The sequence below is a fragment of the Pempheris klunzingeri genome, chromosome 22 (genome assembly GCF_042242105.1).
Source record: "Pempheris klunzingeri isolate RE-2024b chromosome 22, fPemKlu1.hap1, whole genome shotgun sequence".
In the NCBI taxonomy this organism is placed as follows: domain Eukaryota; kingdom Metazoa; phylum Chordata; class Actinopteri; order Acropomatiformes; family Pempheridae; genus Pempheris; species Pempheris klunzingeri.
In genome coordinates this window covers 16,136,173-16,156,671 of record NC_092033.1, presented here as the reverse complement: position 1 = coordinate 16,156,671, position 20,499 = coordinate 16,136,173, and the positions used below count along the sequence as shown (strand labels likewise).

The 20,499-nt window shown below is 42.6% G+C and overlaps 2 protein-coding genes across 3 annotated transcripts in view; both read left to right on the top strand.

The window, feature by feature from the left end:
* LOC139221955 (NXPE family member 3-like) overlaps positions 1-20,499 on the top strand; it is a 265,241-nt gene that overhangs the window by 26,330 nt on the left and 218,412 nt on the right. The gene's annotated exons all lie outside the window — the stretch shown is intronic.
* The window catches only part of arhgef39 (Rho guanine nucleotide exchange factor (GEF) 39), a 51,262-nt gene that overhangs the window by 20,687 nt on the left and 10,076 nt on the right, over positions 1-20,499 (top strand). Inside the window, exons 5-7 of the mRNA XM_070854061.1 lie at positions 1,598-1,668; positions 7,758-7,886; positions 14,009-14,238. Of these exons, the coding sequence (XP_070710162.1) occupies positions 1,598-1,668; positions 7,758-7,886; positions 14,009-14,238 (430 nt within the window). The remainder of the gene's footprint in view (positions 1-1,597; positions 1,669-7,757; positions 7,887-14,008; positions 14,239-20,499) is intronic.

Here is a 20,499-nt window from a genome sequence, read left to right as displayed (position 1 = left end):
ATAGGACCATTTCACTGTGTTTTAAATTTTTACCTATTGGAGTTAGGGATATAGTGTGAAAAATACCTGCAGTTGTTGCTGACGTTCTTTGTGTCTCTGGGGTGCAGGTGCAAAATCTGTTGGTCCAGCACCAGTGCAGTCATTAGAGGTGTTCAGTGATGCAGTTGGGGCCAAAGATGAATCACAGGCAGTGGGTTTTTTTTTGTTTGTTTTCTATTTGAAGAGTGAAGTATTTTAGATACCTTTCAAACGCCCACCTCCATGAGCTGGATGGGTTACTGAGAGATTTGGGGGCTTGCCAAAAGCTAACGTGCAATGCATCCTGGTACATTGTCGGCACACGAGCAGGTGAGCTCATCTTATGTTGGTCAATGTATCACACACCGAGGTAGTTATTGCTTCAACTGACTTTGTTTACCCTCAATACCAATTGGACTGAAGTAGCTTTCTGTGGTCCTGGAGGTCCATGTGCTAATAATAGGCTGCCATGGTCTTATAGTGTCTGAGTGTTTGTCCAGTCACTGTTGAGTATGTCTCTGGAAACACAATGATCCACCGTTCCTGCACCGACCTGATCTACAATGATGCACTGATCAGATTTGTTCCTTAAATGGATCGGACACTCATGCCGTAATGTGACTGGTCAATGTTAGAAGCAGTATCGGCCGATACTGATCACAGGGTCTGTTTGAAATCTTCTACTTATCACGCGGCATTAATTATTAATTTTACTACTCTTAACGTTGTACATTCAGCATTAAAAATAGGAAATGAGAGTATAATGAATGTACAACTTTTTAGACTGTTTATTGGCAGACAGCGTGTGCAACATACTCCACTCTCCAGCTTTCCAGTGGAATAAAAGAAAAAAAATTCCATGTAATAGAAATTACAGTAAAAGCTAACTGTGCACAACACACCAAGTTGGAGGAATAAATGATTATATGAAGCAACAAACATGATTCCTGCACGATCTCTTGTCATGTCGGATGGCGGTGAAAACAACAACTCCCATGATCCCACGCTACCGCACGACATCATCAAACTACATTTGTTTTGTCATTGTTGTGATTGAGGGGGGGCCCCCTCACGGTAGAAATTACATACCGCACGTTTAATGGCTTGTCTCAGATCAGCGCTAACCTCCGGAGCGGAGTAATAGCTGGTTCAAGTAAAACCAGTGCAGAGCTTAATCTCATCAATGTTAGAGCTGTATCTGTCGGAGGCTGTCACCGTCAGCGCTGCTTGAAAGCAAAAGCTGCTCTCTCTCCGTCTGCATCAGGCAGGAGCTGAAATCAGATCGCGTGTACATTTTCTGGCCTGTTTGATTCTTCCGAGGTGCATTTTGTGAGGCACCACTGCCGTATATCCTGCATCCAGCCTGCAGTGACAGGTCAAAGAATGTACTGGTAGACAGCGGCTGTGACTCTATTAACGGTTTAGACTACATGACTAATGTCTACTGGAAATGAAAAGCCTGTCTCGCTCACTTTCACCAAGTATTTGATGTTCCAATTTACGCGCTTTTCCTTTTTTCCAGTGATATTTTTAGACGATGAGCACATAGTGACCTTGTTGATTTTCTGTTTTCTCACAGGTATAAACATTTCCTGCAGGACATGACTGCCAACACAAGTCCAGACAACCCAGAGTTTCAGCAGATTTCAAGTACGTCTTTTCTGATTGTTCCGCTGCCTAAATAATTATATACATTTCAAGAAAAAAAAAAAGAAGCTTTTACTGTCGATGCATTTGCAAGTGGAGCTGCAACACAAATTTGCACATACGTGAAGCTGAGGCTGATGTCGTCGCTTCTTCCTCTCCCAATCTGTCAGGATTGTTGGGTTGTCAGCGACAGCAACCTAACAACAAGCGATGAGTGCGTGTGATGATGTGCTTTGCATAGCTCGACACAAAGACTTTTTGGCTCGCTCGCACTGAAACTCTTCCTACCTGCGACAAGCAGCCTGGAGCACATGAGAGTTGAACAAAGCTGTACAATTATAGAACGAAAGGCCAGTCCTCCAACAGCAGCAAAACAAACCAAAAAAAAAAAAAAAAAGAAAAAAACCCCAACCTGCGAAGACTTTCATCACATCAGTCAGACTTTGTCACAGTGAAAGACAGCCCTCATTATCTTCATTTGAGGAACAAAGGAAAGTGCTCTCTATCCCTTTCATTCCTCATTTGTTGTTATTGTCACAGCAGCGCTTGGCTAGTAGAGAAATGAAAGCGAGGCAAAGCTCAATATGCGTGTAAGTTCTAGTTTGATGTGGATTTTGACATAATTAATTGGGAGCGGATCAGAGGATATTAAGCGGGAGCTATATTAATAAATAAAATGTTCAACATCAACACGAATCCCGATAATGACTAATTTCAGTCGTCAAATAAACACTGAATCTGACTCAAGCGCGAATGTACACAAGGAATTATTTATGTGTATCAATTAAAATCTCATTGCTGCTGTGCTGCCTTTGCTTACAAATTAAAACAGCCCCTGACTCTAAGATGAAGGTACATATCTAAATGTGCTCCACCATCGCCTCTTCCTCTTCTCATTAGAGATCCTTTTTTAAAACTCTTCTGCTTTTTATTGGGGGTAGGGTGTGTGTGTGTGAGTGAGTGAGTGCGTGTGAGCGGGAAAAACTTCCTATAGTCAGCCTAGTTGTATTGTAAAGGGAATTATTTAAAAAAAGAAATTCCAGACAAATCACATTGTATCTGATTAAGCAAACTAGCAGATAGAATCACAAGAGGCTTTGTTGTTGTTGTTTTCTCTTGTTATGCTGCTCTGTGTCGGTTTGCTTTTCCTCTTCTTTGTCCACCCCCCCAATCCCCACCACCACCACCACCACCCACCATCTTCCCTTTTTCCCTCACAGTGCATTCGGGCTGGATTTAATTGTTGTAATTGCAGTGCTTCAGGAGTTTTCATCAGCAGCTTTAATATGACACTCCTGTAGTAACCATAACCAAGTCTGACCTGACTAGAAGCAGCTCTCCGACTCTGTCAGAGATTTAACAATACATGTTAACAGTCCTTGTCCCGTGGTCAAACAAACAGTGAATAAATGGAATAAAGAGCTTTAAGAAGTGGAAGATGTCTTCAGAATGTCTAATGGGCTAGATGTATTATTAATGCCTTGACCAGAACTCAGCCCAAGACTACTGTAATTAGGAGTTGTTGTTTTTCTAAAGCAGGCAATGGAAAATATTCCAAACATGTGCAACAAAGGAAAAAAAAAAGTCTACACGGATGCCTTGTTTGGTTTACATTGTAATTGTTGTGAAGTTAAGCGAGCCAATTAGGCCATGATTATTTTAGTGTAGACAAGTCGCCCTGAGGATCAAGTTCATCTGCCGAGTTTCAGTTACTCAGAACAAAAGCAGGAAAGTTGAGCTTGAAATTAGAATCCATCTCTTTGTTGTTATTTTGGATGCGTTAATGATGTAGTTCTAAATGTTTACAGCAATTATTATAGCTGGCACACAGTAATTGGATGCTTCTGTCTATTTTGATGATTTGCCTATTTGTTCTGGGGCAAAGATTTTGTAGCTTTGTGCAAAAAAGTAAGGAAGGTATTTCGTGAAAGAGTTCTTTTACATGCAGTTAGTCTACTAACAAAATAATGGACTCACATTGAAAATGATTTAGTTCAGATATTCTGATGATTAAGTAGGGCTGGGTTTTAGTCCTCAGAAGCTTTTGAATACTAGCTCAACTCTGTCCAAAGTTTTGAGTACTGTGTAGGAAACTGAAAAGTGTTGTTTTGCGAAACAATAAGCGGTTTTTGGTGGGAAAAACATCCTAACAACGAGCAAAGTAAGATACAGAAACGTCCTACCAGCTGATTGAGCTTAATTCTGTGAGTAACTTGATAATAGAGCTGCAACGATTAATCCAACAATTGTCAGCTATTGAATTAAACTCCAGTTTCTTTTCTCCTCTATAACAGTAAACGGAATATCTTTGGGTTCTGGACAAAGCAAGACTTTTTAGAACGTTATTTTGGGCTTTGGGAAACGCTGAGAGACAATTTTCACCTTTTTCTATCATTTTATAGACCAAACAACTAATCGACAAATTGGGAAAATGATCAACAATGTCAACAATTGTTAGTTGTGTCCCCACTTGATGATGAGCCATAAATTTGTGTGTTGTCAGAGGCTCCAGCCCTTTACACATTTCAGCGACTGATATAAACACACAGGTCTGATCCAAATTTTACATAATGTGGACGAGTCCTCTCCGTCCGCACTGTGCTTGGCTGCTGCGTAAACGGATGCAAAAGTCGTCTTCTTCTGCTCTGCTAGAGTAGCTGCTCAGAGGGTGTCTGTGCCCCCCCCCCAGTGGTTGAGATCTGGGGCCTGTTTTATTAAAATGCACCACCACTTATCACGTGTTACCAGATCAACCAGAACTAACATTTGTGTGATTAAGGTTTAGTTATTTATTCAGTAAGAATAGCAAACATGAACTAATGTCAGTTTTACACCATTAGTCCATAATTCGTAAACCAGCAGGGTGTTGTACGGGAGCTGAGATGGGAATGGTCTAATGCTTTGGTAAACACTAAGGAGGAAACAAGTTTATTTAACTAAATGAGCTGTGCTTATTGGGGGCTGCTGCTGTTTGCATCCAGTTACAGACAGACAGCTCAGTTGGTTGGGAGGTGAGCAAAGCATTATGGGTATTAAGGGCCACTGTGGCAGAGACCAACCTCCCGTTAATTCATATGACCATGCTTAGGCGTCCACACATGCACAAACACAGCGCAGGGCCCAGCCTGACCCACTCAGCAGACTCTCAGGCAAAAACAGGACTGTTGGGATATTTTAATTTGCACAACTCAGTTAAGCTCATCTCAAAAGCTGGCTGATGAAATTAAGGCTTCTATGTTGAGCCAGCCCCCAAAACAAAGATTCCAACTGCATTGGGTATATTTTGTCGTGATTTTTAGATATTACATTTAATTACATTTCATTATTACGACAGAAAATAATGGAGCGATGACGAGGGTTGGGTCCTGTCCTGTATATGAGCTTAAACCAATATGTGACCCAAACTGAACTGAAATTTGTACCGTCCGCAAGCGACCTGCGCTGACTGTGTTAAATCCAACTTGTACTGCATTAGTGATAAGCAAAATGACAATGTAATTATTATATTTTTTTAGGCTATATTGAGCCAGTAGTGTCTGAGTGGTCTCTGGCCGTACACGTCCAGCGACAATGCAGTTAATGTGCCACCAGGGTGGCCTGAAATCATTACCAAAGTTACATAACATACAGAGCACTGTCAAGTTTTTTTCTTCAGCTACAAAATGTCCTGCTGATGCTTACATCGTGGTCACTTTTCTTAGTAAGAATATTGGCCAATATACCGTATTCAGATCTTATTAAACTGTCAAATATCGATTGGCATCAGCCTCACAATCCAATATCAGTCAACTGTAATCAACACTGTTTACTTAGGGTGGAGAAACCAAAGCCTCATCGACACTTAAGAGATATGAAAAGTAATTTTGGACTTTGTGAATTGATTTGGAATCATGAATCCCAAGCATGTAGAAGCGTTCACTTTTAATATCAGTCAGGGACAACCATTAAATAGTTGTAAAAGTTACATTGCAGTGTTTAAGACAGGATAGCAGACATTTAAGCTTTACTATAATGTCGGACATTAGGTCTGCACTCACAGAACTCGCCCGCAGCGCCACACTGAACACTGGATTTTTAGGCCTGTGAAGTGTTGCTTGTTATACGTAACCTACAGAAGCGACCCAATGAGCACAGTTGGTGTCAATTCCTATCCTGAGCGCTAAGTTAGAGCATTGAGAACTCAGTGAGTTTAAGGTCGTCCTGCACACAGCTGGGCTAGTATTGTTCAGCTACAATAAGTACAGGTGACACAGTATGTCATCAACCAACCTGCAGACTGTTGGGATGCGGACATCAATGGGAATTTATGCAGCGCATTTCATCACACCTAAACGCAATGTGCTGTACATTGAAAGACAAAGTACAGAAATAGATGCATAACCATGAGACCTTAGGTGACATAAAGGAACATGAATGTAAGAATAGAAGCATGGAATATAGAAACTGAATCGATGAAGCATACACCCCCCAACGTACATCAAATATACCACATAGCATAAAAACCCAAACATCAACACAATCGAATGGAAAGCCCTACCCTGTCACGTAGCCGCACATGTAACCAACTCTACAAGAAACAAGTGAGACCATACGAGTGCGCGCGCACGCACACACACACACACACACACACACACACACACACACACACACACACACACACACACACACACACACACAATGGTACCAGATCCTGTTTCAGATTAAAGGAATTCACACCTACTGTAGATATCTGCAGATTAATGTTATTCCAAACCTAAAACCATACATCTTGGATGTGTGTGTGTGTGTGTGTGTGTGTGTGTGTCAGTATTTCTCGGTGGAATGACGGGCAAGTGACAAACGTGCACACATGAACAGAGTGGGGCTGTGGCCACAGGTGGAGGGAGAACAGAGAGGCAGTGAATTCCCTGGTGAGGCCTGTTCATTTCCCTTCCCTACCACACTTCAAATGATATGATGCCACACAGCGACTCTGCTTTGACTAATGCATTCAGGCAGCGCTGAGCCCCATGTTGTGTATATGTACAGTACACAACAAACATGCGTGCGCACACACACACTCTCACACGCGTACGTGTGTGTGCGGGTGTACACGCTTGTTGTTTTGCTATAATACTTATGAACACTAATGTCCTCACAAGGATAGAAACTAAATCCTCTAGATTTTCTCTGTTTGCCTGCTCTCAAAACTAAAACTTCCCCTATATGTTTTTTTATATAGACCAATTTGATGCATAGTGATAAAGTGATTCGCAGCTGACAGGTTCACACAGAGGTAAAATGGTTAATAGTTAAAACGGAATGAATAATCAACATTCATTCCAGTAAGGGCTGAATACATAAAACATCTCTGAATAGTGATGCTGACTCTGTAATGGCCCCAACTGTCCCCAGTCTTCAACCTGGACAGCTTCTCCTACCGGTGAGACAGGCATATATACTGGAAACAAATGGACCTCAAATCCAAGCACCCACAGTGCACATGACTTTCAAAGCCACTGGATTACTCTACTGATCCATTACATGACTGTCCGTCCATAACAGAGTATATAGAACTTGTTGTGGCTTTGTATATTACAGGCATCGCAACACATTTCAATAGAAGGAATCCCTAACAAGAACGCACGATAAGTAATACAGGAATAGATCGACACAGATGTTTAACCTGCTAAACATCTCTTGGGTGAAAAAGCAGGGCTAAAATCATGTGTGAACTCGACATTAGAGGCTCAGACATGTAAATGCTGCAGCAACAAATGGATAGGAACTAAGTCAGTGATGTTCCACGTGCTCCAAACACGTTTTTGGGACGCTCCTTACCTGTCACGGTAAATGTAAATGTGTTGCTCTTGTTGTTTATGAGCCATCGTAGCCAAAGATCATCAGGAGTTGGCGTCACACCCCTTTAGAGTCAGGGTTAGTATATATTCTCAAATCAAAGATAGCAACATATGTTCTTATTTCCTGGATGTATCTGTTTATATGTGTAAATGCATAGAATTAACTGTACATATACTTTTGTTTTATCATCATTTTGTTCTAAATCAGTGGGTGTGTCTGCGTGTGTGTGTGTGTGTGTGTGTTCTGTTTAGGGGCGGTGACTGCAATATGCGAGGTGTCCCAGCGTATCCAGAACAACACCCGGAGCCATGAGAACCACCTGCAGCTTTGCCGGGTGCAGAAACTGCTGAAAGGCCGAAAGACGAAGGTGTTGGCCGCAGGTCAGAGCTTCTGATCACACATTTCATTCACATTCATCTCACCTCCAAAAGCCACCTCCATCTCCTCTCCACCTCTTCCTGCATCCGTGTCCTATGGGACGCATGCAGGGTGGAGGGGGAAGAAAGAGGAATATAGATAAACCGAAGGGAAATTAGTGAACTGTGGAGAGATTCTGAATGGAGCTGCTTGTAATCAATGGAATTCACTGGACTTTCTGCAGGAAACTAGTGTTTTGTACACTGAGCTCACTGCATTGATAGAGCATTACTGCTAACTGGTGAATGCGCTTTTTCCCTTCATCGTACATTCCCTCGCGCTCGTTTACTTCCCCTCCTCCATTGTCGTTCCCTCTCTACTTGTGGAGCGGTGGCCCTTTTCTTCCTGCCACTCCCCCTCCCGTTGTTTGTCTGGCCTCCTCGTTGCTCCGCTCACCCTGCCAATCTCCCCCAGGACCAATTAGAGCTCAGCCTCATCTCGCAGACCAGCAGATAAAAAGGGAGCCAAAGTGTGTGTGTGTGTGTGTGCATGTTTGTGTGTGTGTGTGTGTGTGTGCTTGCTGGATATGAGTGAACGCATGTGTGCACGAAGCCATGAGTGTGTGTTTGTTTGCTTGGATATGCAGGCTTGTTTTATGTGTGTGTTTGCGGATGTGTTGGTGTAGGCTGGGAGCGAGCGCTGAATAGCAGCTCATCTCTCTAATGCCGATGTGGGAAGTTTCAAAAGCTTCCTCTCATCCAAGTTCTCAGGCCCTCGCAACTCCGCCGGCTTCCTTTCCAGCCAATAAAGCTTCGGTCCCACCAGGCAGACTTCAGAGCAGCAGCAGCAGCAGCACCCCGCCCCGCAACCCCACGCCGACCCATTCTCCTTCCTCCCCACCAACACCACCTCTAATGTGGGTAAAAGGGAAGCTCTGCCTTTTACAGATGAGAAGCGCCGGAGCCCCTCAAACATATTAAGTAGCTCTGTAGGAGATGAGGGGGGTGATTGTGAGACACAAAGCCTGAATCAATGGGACATCGATACAGCAGACAGTCAGCCTGTTTCCCTGGGAGGCCGCAGATTTGTGTCTGCCTGCCTGTTCCTTCAATTTAAAACAAAGATGTCTCACATTTTCTATCTTGTTTCACATTGATTTTTTCCAATTTATTCCCCTGTATAATTCTGACCGCTCCACATAATTGCGTTATGTATTCTCTGTCAGTTTTATGTGTTTTTTTTTTTTTTTTTTTCCTCAGGTGTCCTGAAATAAATCAGAGCGCCTCATTAAAACTCATTACTGCAAGTTTTTAACAAAAAAAAAAAAAAGGAAGGAACAAAGATTGTGAGACTGTTTGATACATATCTAGATACACGGTCCACAATCCAATCCGCAAACCACACACACACCAAATTGTGACGAAACAATATTTTCTGTGTTTGGATTCAGCTGTAATTTGATATCGATTCCGCTCAGACTTTATATAATAGTTAGTTTGTTTTTTTGTTGGTAACAAAATTAGAAAGGAAACATTAAAGTTGCCCCAAGATTTGAGAGAGTACAGCTTCAGGTCCCTTCACGTCCCTCCGCGCTGCGCTTCAGTTCTGCCTCCAAAGCCCCCCCCACAAAAACATAAGGCCAAGATGTACAATGGTGTCCACAACAGTACACACCTGTAACACTTCTGAGTCAGACTGCTCCTGCTCTGACTGGTTGATTTCGTTCAGGCGCGATGGATTCTTCCAGATGACATTAGGAGCACTGGGAGGAGCCTGAGGAAGTGGATTTTTTTGTCACAGGTCACATGTTTCATGCCCTGCTGTCAGGATGTAGTGAAAGTTGCAGCAAATGTGGCAAAAAGATTTTTTTTTGTTTTTACAAAACTCACCATCTGCTGTTTCCAGAATTTTTCAATTACAAATATACTGATTCAGTACGCCTACTGGCACACAAACAATTCATCGACATGTTCATCTCAGGTTCTGGGTCAGTGTCATCCATCTAAATTACCTGTCTGGGTGCATGTTCTTGCAAATAAAACCCCCTTATTTTAATTCAACAGGGAGGAGTTTGGGGGTCATGGTTCTTTGGAGGTCGCGTTAGCTGCCAACACTGGCATTCCACTCTTCAGGTAGAATGCTCCTCTCGGTAACCATCAGCATGCAGGACGCTTTCTTAAAAAAATAACAAGGAGTGCATTGCCACCAGTGTATTTTATTACACTGCTGCCCATTTTCCTCTTTCCAAGTGCAATATAGATGTGCGGCTGACATAGCTTGACACCCATACACACACACACATACACACAGATGGAGTCACTTGGAGGGTTTTTTGAAGGACTTTTCATATTTTGCAGATTCTATTAAGTGAATCTGTCGTTTGGTGTCGATGGAGAGCATATCTTTGACTCTTGTTCTGTGATACCTGTTGCTCTACAATCGATTCCTAAATAGTGACAACAACCAGTTATTGCAGCTGTAGTCTGATTTATTACAATACACTCCTTAGTTCTCCTGTTAGCTTTTTATCAACAATAGCTTTTTCCACTGGACCTCGTCTCTGACCTACAGTAAAAACACCTCCGGTATTGTGCAGTCATAAACAATGTGAGAGACGCCTGTTGACTCTCCAAACTCAACAACGCCAAACCCGAATGGCACTCATTCCGCCACAGTGAGCGGCTGCCCTCTGCCTCTGTTATTCCTCTGGCCTCCAACACATCCGGAGGAACAGGACCCTTTGTAGATCAATCTTTATTTTGTGCCCCAGTTTCCTCAGCCCCCCCACCCGGTCCAGCCCAAAGACTTTGTAGTAGAGCAGAGGTGCTCTTTGACAAGGGAAGCTGAAAGGCCTGGACACGGAGAGGAGTGCTTGGCACTTCCTGCTCTTTGAACCTGCTGTTGCCTCAAAGGGCTGCGTATGGTCAGATGTAGGCAGGGGGTCTGAAGAGAGCCCGGTCCACAAAGAGATTCCTCCTCACACAGAGCATATCCAACCTCTATGACTCCGTCAACTTTGTCTATTGGGGGGGTCTGATATGGAGTAACTGCTGAAACTTTAAAGGGTAGGAGAAGCCCAGTGTGCTTTCCAAAAGCAGCACGGAATCTTAATTTACTTAAATCTTAATCTATATATATATATATATATATATATATACATATATATATATATATATATATATATATATATATATATAAAACTTTATTAAAAACAAACAGTAAGTACAGGAATTCATTTTCATTTATCGTTTTAACAGATAGAAGCTGACAGGGCATTAAGACACTGAGGGTATTGTCCACATTATTTCATCCAAGAGTACAATCACTCAGCACAGAAACCACAGGACTGGATATGTGGATGGACAGCTTTAGCGCGCACGTCCTGGTCAGATGTATAGTTTGAGGGAGGAGCAGCCAGTCAAGATAATCACTTCACACAAGCATCCGTTTCAGCACACTGGACACTGGCAGCATTCTGATGCTTGAGCAAACATGTAACACATTACTGCCCATGCATGAATTAAAAGTGATAACATAGTCTGTTATCACAGAAGGATTCTATGTTGTCCATATCAAATTGCATTTATTTCTTTTTTTTAAAGTATCTGCAATGCAATTCATTTGTCCCGTGTTAAAATAGAGGCATTTATATTTTGGCATTTTCAGACATAGAGCATCACAGCCGTCCCATTTGTGTCCCTTTCCTGACCTCTTCAAATGATCTTAAAGCACAACATTCAACTCGATAAAACATCCTTTCTCTGCAGTTATGACGCCAGAAAACATATTTGCAAACAGAGAATAGGCCTGTCCAGTAACATCTGTCACTTACCACAAGCCACTTAATTTGTGAAAGAGCTGAGAGTGTGAGGGATTTTATTCTATGAGCGCATTCCCCGTCCGGTTGTCTTTTACTCAAAATCTTCTCAAGTGAGAATTGAAATGACCGGCCTCGCTGAGTGCTTATTGTAACACATTAAAATGACTACTTGCTCTGGGTCTTTAAAGGGTTGTATAAGGCTCAAACAGGGTTTTATTTATATCGTTTAATAGAACGATCACAACCACTGCTCCACACAATCTCCACACAACACCTGAGAGAGTCATGGGGTCTCTCTTGACTGTTTTTCCCGTTTGAGACCCATGGCATTTTAAAAGCAATTTGACCCCCGTCTGGCCCTGCCACTTAATCTCATTGGGCTTGTCTGTAGCTGAAAATGTCCTCTCCGAGCCCCAGAGGCACAGCTCCGGCCACTCAGGCTAGCTGCAATCACAGGCTACTGGCTGGGGCAATTACAAAAACACCCTGGACCCAGGCAGAATTTTCATCTTATCTATCCAAATGTCAGCCTCTTGCTTATTAGCTATCATCATGCCGCTGCCAGTCATGGTGAAAGAGATGAGAGCTTTCCTCAGCAGCCACACCCTGACATGCCTACCTCCCACTGGGTCTGTCTTAGATTTTCTCTCGTCTTCTTTGCTCCCTTCAAACAGCCTTCATTTATCTTTTCAATTCAGCATGGCTTAGTTAGTCTCATTATTTTTGTTCTCTGCACTGCTGCAGCTTGATGCTGAGGAGACGATTATTATTACCACTTTACACTGAATGTGAGATTTCTAGGTTTGCGGTTCAATGGCATTTTTATCAAATCTGGATTGAGTATTGCACCCACCTTTTGAATCAGGAACCTTTTGATTCCCTTATTGAATTTTAATCTGGTTCAGCTTTTAACATTTAGAAGCACCGTAAGTTGAAATTAACAAAAAGTCAAAGATTTCTAATCACCTTTTGTCAGCTAAGATGATAGAAAAAGTTGAGTGTGTTCAGTGGAGCTCGTTATACACAGGTTTTCTGTATGACACTGGTATGGGATAACTTTTGTATCAGAACGTAGCCTCATGCTCATGTTTTCTTTGCTCCGGCAGATGCGTTTGGTCCCCTTCCTGTTCAGGCATTTTCATAAACAAACCAAGGTGCTGCTCATACGGGACATTCTAAATCTGCAGAGGCGCAAACAAGTTCACTTAAAGCTTTCGTTGATAAGAAAGATGTGTCCGCTGCGCTGCACTTCCATTAGGATTTGGTAAAGTGTAGTTGATGGTCAGCACCTCGCCACACGATTCATTGTAATAGTATGTGAGCAGTTGGTTGTAGGTCTATCCAATAGCATCCAGGGGCATTTTGGTCTGCGCCTGCTGATAATAAACCTTGGAATCAATTCAAATGAGAGATTCTAGACTAATTTCACATCTGCGAATTGGTCGGGCGATGTCAGACTAATCATAATGTCAGGCTAATCATAATGCCCTTGAAGCTTGATTCCTACATGCATCATTTTTTTGTGTAAAGTAATTACTAGTCAGCTTCACACCAAGGAGTTATTAAATCAGGTTGCACCAATGAAGTAATGTGCAAATGCGTTGCTATGAAGCATCTGTAGCGATGGCCAATCACACAGTTGGCTGCAGTGTAAGACATCCATAATCTTGTGCTAATGAAGAAGTTCAAGGGAGGGGGAGGAGCGTTAAGGTTAGGGAAAGGTTTTGGTCAAAAAATGTCTAGAAAAAGTCATTTTTCCAACCAGCCATTCTTCATAACCACGACAACAATCTTTCCCCGCACTTTAGCCAAATGCTTTGATTCACCATGTCTGCAGGTGAGCATGTAAGCAGCGCTCCATCTGTGTCTACATATGATGCATTCAGGCATAGTATTTAGTGTAGGTCAGTTGCGTATCCAGAGCCTAATACCCAGTCACTCTGGTTCCACACGTAAAAGTAAGACAATAGACTTGAAGCATAAAACTACACTTGAGTTATGTAAGGGACTACAAGTTTGTTCACAGTTTATTTAGTTGATATTCGCTGCGTGGTGAATTAGAATGAGCTACTTCCACTGTGAGGAGCAAACACTTGTTTTCCCTTGCAGCAAAAGAATAAAATGAAGGGACAGGGTTAATGAATGTCGCAGAGCAGTGACTGAACGTGGAGAAAACCTTGCACGCGTTCAGAACAGTGGATTCTCCACGGTGTAGCTGTGATACTGAGTGAAATAAAAACAAGGATGTCCTCCCAGCAATGCAGTCAAGCAGCTACAGAGAACGACTGTTTCTGTTTCTGTGTGTTCTTCTCGCTCCTCTCACAGGGAGGTGGTACATCCGGGAGGGCTGGCTGAAGATGGTTCCTCTCAAAGGCGCCGACGCGAAGCCCAAGATGTTCTTCCTGTTCTCTGACGTGCTGCTGCAGGCCACGCGCTGCAGCCCGCTGCATCCCACCAACGGAGAGAAGTTTGCCGGGCAGCACGCCTACCCCTTGCAGGACTGCACTGTGGAGAAGGTGTTCGGCCACACCAGGAGCCAGGGAGGCCTGCTCAGCGTGAGTGCCAGCCAGCGGGGCTCATAGCGTCTCACCTGAGTGTTACTCATGGGACAGGTTTTTCCTCTTCCTAGAACATTAGGGGGATATGGGATATTGTGGAAAATTGTGTTGGATAGTTTTCAGCATTCAGAGTGGAAAGCAGGCTGAAAAACAACATTAACAAACCAGGAAGGAAATAAATGAATTAATGGCATACTGACTTATTTATGAAAAGAAACTGAAAACTCACATTAGAGGAAAGAACTATACATAAGATAAACAGCAGGAAGCATTTGATTCCAGCTTTCAACTTTCTTCAATATATTTAAAGGCCATGTTATTCTAAGTCTATCATTAAGACAATACTTACATGTCCGTGTATATGTTCAAAGAGCTATTGGGCTCTATAATCATTCCTCTTCTACATTCTAGCTGCAAAGATTTGTGCACAGATTTCTTGCCAAGCTGAATCCTCCCTGCTTACGTCGTGGAAGTTGTACGTTGTACGTTTGTTGCTGGGACAAAAAAAAAAAACGAAAAACAAAAAAATCTCACTCAGACTGCTGAAGCTTCATCTTAGCATCGAACTGTGGGTTTAGTCACCGCGTTTTTAACAGTGTAGTTTAACAGTGTAGTCACCCTGTCGGGGTAAGACTTCTCAGCCTATACAGTGCACACTCCAAAAGATCTAATAAACAAAACGCAATAAACAAGTGATAAAGACAACGTGCGTCATCAGTCACCAGCAGTAAGATCTTCTAGCGCGAGGGTACGTCAGCGCCGTTTGCTCGTTATGTCGAATGCACGCGGTACAAAGGATCCCACGTGTTAATAGGCTTTTTCTAATTTCGTACAGAATACATCTTTTTATTTGCCGCCGTCAGGTTACCGCACCAGACTCACAGAGTCAGGTCGCTGACTGTCACTGAGCGTTCTGCGTTAATCTACATATCTATCATCTACAGTAGTCAACACAGGATTTGTAATTTCTGGGAACTGGGAAATGTTGAAAATAAAACGCTCAGCGTTTGCTGGGCAGCAGGTGGGGGAGACATCTGTTCATTGATTTGAGTATACACATGAGCGAGTCCAGCAGAGGCATTATTTAATTTCCACTTTTGATGTATGTTGCTTTGATTTGTCTTACTTATGGCATTGTCGGCCGCTGTTACAGAACGTGCCAAGCAGAGGTTCCCCGAATGTTTTCCAGCCTCGCTGAATGAAAGCGTCGTTCGGTTGCGCTTGGCAGGGGAGGGCTTTCGCTCCCTCCCTTTCAAGGCCTTGTTGAAGTAGCCCAAAAGTTGAACTTTTAATGCGTCTCTCCTCTCAGTCTGATTCGTCTCCCAGGTCTCAGTACAGCTGCTGGCTGACAAATTGTGTCTAAATGATGTAGTTGCTGTCATGAAACATTCAAAGGAATGAGTCGCGCGTCATTGAGTGAGTAACCAAAGCGTTTATGCGGCGAGTGTTGAGTGCCAATGCTGCATGGTATCAATATTCATTTCAGCAGATATGCTCTCTCTCTCTCTCTCTCTCTCTCTCTCTCTCTCTCAAAGAGCTCTTTATGTTGTGCTGCTAATGTGCTTCTCTGTGATGTGCAGTGGTTATGTAGAGGTTTGGTTAGTCTGCTGTCTGCTACCACGGCTGTCTGTCCACAGTGTTGGCAGCATTTCACTCTTTTTGACACCGAAGCTCGATTCACACAAGACTTGCAGGATACAGTAAGGCTGAGATTATTAGTAACTCGGTGAAACTGGACAGAAAACGAAGATTTTTCATTGATCGATTCATAAAGTAAGAAGACATTATTGATATCAGATATTGTGTAGCACAATTAAGAGGCTGGAACTGTTTTACTGTGACTATTTTCATTATAAATGAAGTCTATCAAATGTCAAATACTGAAAACTTCTTCTTTTGTCCGACCAATAGTCTCCCTCTGCGATATAAAACATCAAATCTTAACATTTAAGAAGATGAAACCAGAGAATATTTCCACATTTGCTTGACAACTGTAAACAACTGTAATAATTAACAAATGATCCCAATTGCTGCCAATTAATTTCCTGTCAATCAACCCTGTAATTGATTAACTTGTTTCAGCTCTAGCTTTGCTTTGGGAAGCCGGAGCACGTTTGCACACCGAGTGATTCACTGGTTTAAGGTTACAAAACAGAAAAAAGAGATATTTTGTTGAAAAAAATATGATTTTTGTTCTCTTAATTAAATATAAAAAAAAGAATGTAATGAATGTTCATGCAACACAGAGATCATCTGATCAGTCCCCTGTGAATCAGTGTCTCAATCATTCTTGGGATTCAAAAGTTCTCACATTTGAGGTGCTGAACACAAGCAGCCGTCTGATAAACTAACCTGAATAAAACAACGGTTGTTCTTATTATTGATAAATCAGTTTTTAGAGTTAGTATTGAATTATTTAGTCCATAAAATGTTACTTTACATGTTTTCACTGATCAGGTACAAGTCTTCAAATATTCCTGCTTGTCCAAAACCCAAACATATTCAGTTTACTTTGACTTTTAGATAGATAGATAGATAGATAGATAGATAGATAGATAGATAGATAGATAGATAGATAGATAGATAGATAGATAGATAGATAGATAGATTCCTTTTATTGTCCTTGTAAATAAATACAACGAAATTCAAAGCACAAAAAAGTGAAACAAAACCATAAAAGTACAAAGATACAAAAACAAGAAATGCCAAAGAATAAATTATATTCCACTCAAATTATTGCACAGTCCCTATGTTTTAAGTGCATTATTTCGTTTGGTGATGGAACTTTTGATTAGTTGTTTGCCAATACTATCAGTGAATCATTTTCCACTGATCAACTAATAGATTCATCAACTTATCGGTTAAGCCCTAAATAAAATACAGCGTCACATCTGACCAGACATGTAAAGCCCAACGCTACGCTCTGATACGTGGCAGCACCCAGTGATACAAACACGCTGTAGTCATGGAATACCCAGCTGTGAGGATGATTAGTGAGAGCTTTGATCGGTTATTGGTGCAACGTTGACCTGCAGTGAGTCACTGTGATCCACGACCACTCAGTCCTGTTGAGAGACAGAGGGGGATTATATTATATGTCGGTGAACACAGAACTTATGTGCTTTTCCTAAATGTTTTCCCAATTTATGGTCCCATTAGTATGTGTGAGACTACAGAGCGTCCGGCGTCTGTGTTGCAGTTTGATCCTCTTTGGCAGGCCCAGGGACGCACCGCCATGACCAGGCCCGTGTGACTTCATTCGTTGAAGGCAGTGTGAATTAAAAGCATCCTTCAAGGAACTAATGAAAAGCTGCTGATGGCGAGATTAGTCAGAGTGGTATTATTTGGTCCGTGTGCGGATGTGCGCGCGTGCACCGCGTGTCTGTTAAGAGCTGGGGAGCGTAGTGACGGCTGCCTGCTGTAACAGAATCTCTCAGTTGCTGGATCAGATTAGGCTGCAGATCCATCTCTTCCGGCCCTCCAGTAAATACATCTTCCTCAAGCCTGTCGCCGCTCGCTGCCAGCCCGCTGCACGTTATCTAATGGCAGAAATGGCATTTCATTAGCCTCTTATCCCACCGAGGCCCAAATGCATACTCAATAGCATTACACGTAATTTCTCATAAGGACACATTATTGATCCCGGGCCCCTACCTGAGCTCAAGGAAAAGGGCTGTCAGCACTCCAGGGCCCTCCTCATCCAGGGCAATGAAGAATTAAAGCCAAATTAAATTTGACAGCTGTAAATGCCATGGTAATCTATATGCAAAGTTTGAAAAAAAATAAATAAATAAATAAAACGCTTGTATTAAAATTTCTGCTGTTTTTTTTTTTTTTTTTTTCTGGTCACACGTTTGCAGGGAGAGCTGGCTTTTATTTGCGGCTCGCCCCGTGTTTTTTCCTCTTCATCTCCTCTCTCCTCCGTCGTTCTCGACCTTCCTTATTCTCTCCCCTCTCTCTCTCTCTGTCTGCAGTCTTCCTCCTGCTAATATCCCCTCGCTACTTGAATATTTTCCCACATCCCTGACAGATTCTCTTTGATGTATAAATAATCAAGCTAAATTATGTGCGGCGATGAGGCTCCGTGCTCTGCCGTTCTTATTATACAAAGTAATTTCTACCTAAGAGGGTCAGATTTCCTGACAAATCCCTAATTACCGCATTGCAATAGAAGTGGAATCTATTTGTGCATAAATCAACTGCCGTCCCCCAAGTGGCGAGCGCCTAATATCATGCGGCACTCAATTCAGCCCCACTCACTGAACTCTGTAATTAGATAATACTTTTGATGATGGTACATTTGAAATCTTAATCTATTTAATGTATAATGAGAGACACCCCCCCCCCCCCCCCCCCCCGTGTAAAAACACCATGATGTTTGATGAGCTATATGTTCCCTTGTAGCCTAAAGTTCTTGTCCAAACACGCAGAGAAATGATCGATATGTCACTTCTCAAGGAGCTAGTTTGCCGTGTAGAGGCTGCAGCTGCAGGTAAATGTGAAAGGTCATTTAATATGGCGAAGGCCTAATTCTGATCCTCTGTAATAGCTTTTTCCGGTGTAATTATGCTGCTCTAAAAGCCCCTTTTGTTTGGGTTTGGACATCTCGCTTTGGTTTGTTTGACAAGTACAATCTGAGGCTGGTTTATAGGCGATTTGAATGAGAGAGTTGATAATTACTGTTGACTCAAAGGAAGAGCGCCCTGCCACTCCTTAGACCTAAGAGGAGTCCACAACAGATCCGAGAACATCTGTCCAGCTGCCTACAGAACAGGATAGTTGTCCTGGAACTGACGCGACGGCAACAGATTCTGTTACTTTTCTGTACCTTGTGCGTCGAGTGTTAACGCGTGTGAGAGGCAGCAGTGGGTTTTGCTGTATGTCTCGCTGACAGCCAAGAGGTTTTTTTTTTTTTGCTTGATTTGGCCTGCCCTCTACTGTTTTTATAATGTTAATGCATTCTCAGCCCTGCTGCTGTTTGGCTTCTAATCTCAAACAGGTAGCGAGGCCACTAAAACATCACCAAAAGCTGATAAATCTACAGTTTTTATGGTCCCATGCCTCTTGGGAAAACATGCAACGTGCCTTCAAATCACTGGCTGCATTGAAACATGACAAACAATGGATTTAAAGGGCTGAATAGTTTAAAATCTGCAAGAACGAAAGCCATGTGCAGACCTGGAAAATCGTCTTCCCTAATCCAGAGCAAGCTCGTGAGTGTGATGCCGTTTCGCAGCCAGCTTTTCCTCCGCAAAATAGCTCTCGACCTGAAGGAGACGCCGGATGCTGTTAACGGCTGTAAAAGGCTGTTTCCAAAAGTGCGAAGTTCAGACCCAACTTATCAAAGATTGGCTGAAATTGATGTTGTTTTAATTGTATGAGTAACCTTCAGCATAACAGTCAGTCCGAGTGATGAAGTCAGACTATGGCGTTGAGGATTTCTTGGGCTTAGGAACAGTTACAAGTGGTGAACTCTAGTGTGGGAGTGGTAAAGAGTGCATGTCACACAGGGCTGTTTAGCTCTATAGGTCATTTCATAACCAGACAGCGATACATATTATGATGTAGCGCATTCTCTGTAAATGTAATAAACTCCGTGGGCTCTTGTGTAAGTGGTAAAAGCAGTCAGCAACGTTGAGTCTGTTGTCTGTGGTCCACATACGAGCTCGTTTTGTCTCAGCTGGCCGTTGGGAATTACCCCATCCTGTGTCACATTCACTCTCCTCCATGTTTGCTTGCATTGCCCTCACGCAAATTTCCCGCCTGCATCTTTCCCCCCGTGCACGAACACAAAGTATTGTTCCAGTGAGGAAAAATACTGGTGCAAAGGGTGTGATCTGTGACAGAACAAAATAAACTTATGAGGTGTAATACGAAACAACTTTCTCCATCGTTGCGCGGTACATATATATATCATCATATTACAGAAATCAGGATCAACCGATCAAAGCTTCAGCCAATAATGTTACTACAGGGTGCAGGTGGAAGTAGAGACGTGCACCACAGAGTCTAATTTAAAGACTTATTCAATGCCAAAAAACACAAAGCCCTTTAGGCCACGTTGTACTCTGAAAAGTTAATCACAGCAGCAATCATTTTCTCCTAATGAGGAGACGGTGAACTAACACAGTACTACAAGGTATTCTACCTATTGGCAGGCACTGTGTGTACCTAGATTATGTAGCATTGCACAGCTGAAAAATTAGAGCTAGATCGCCGCCCTGTTGGAGCTAAAGCTCCGCTCGTTGCATGCTACAT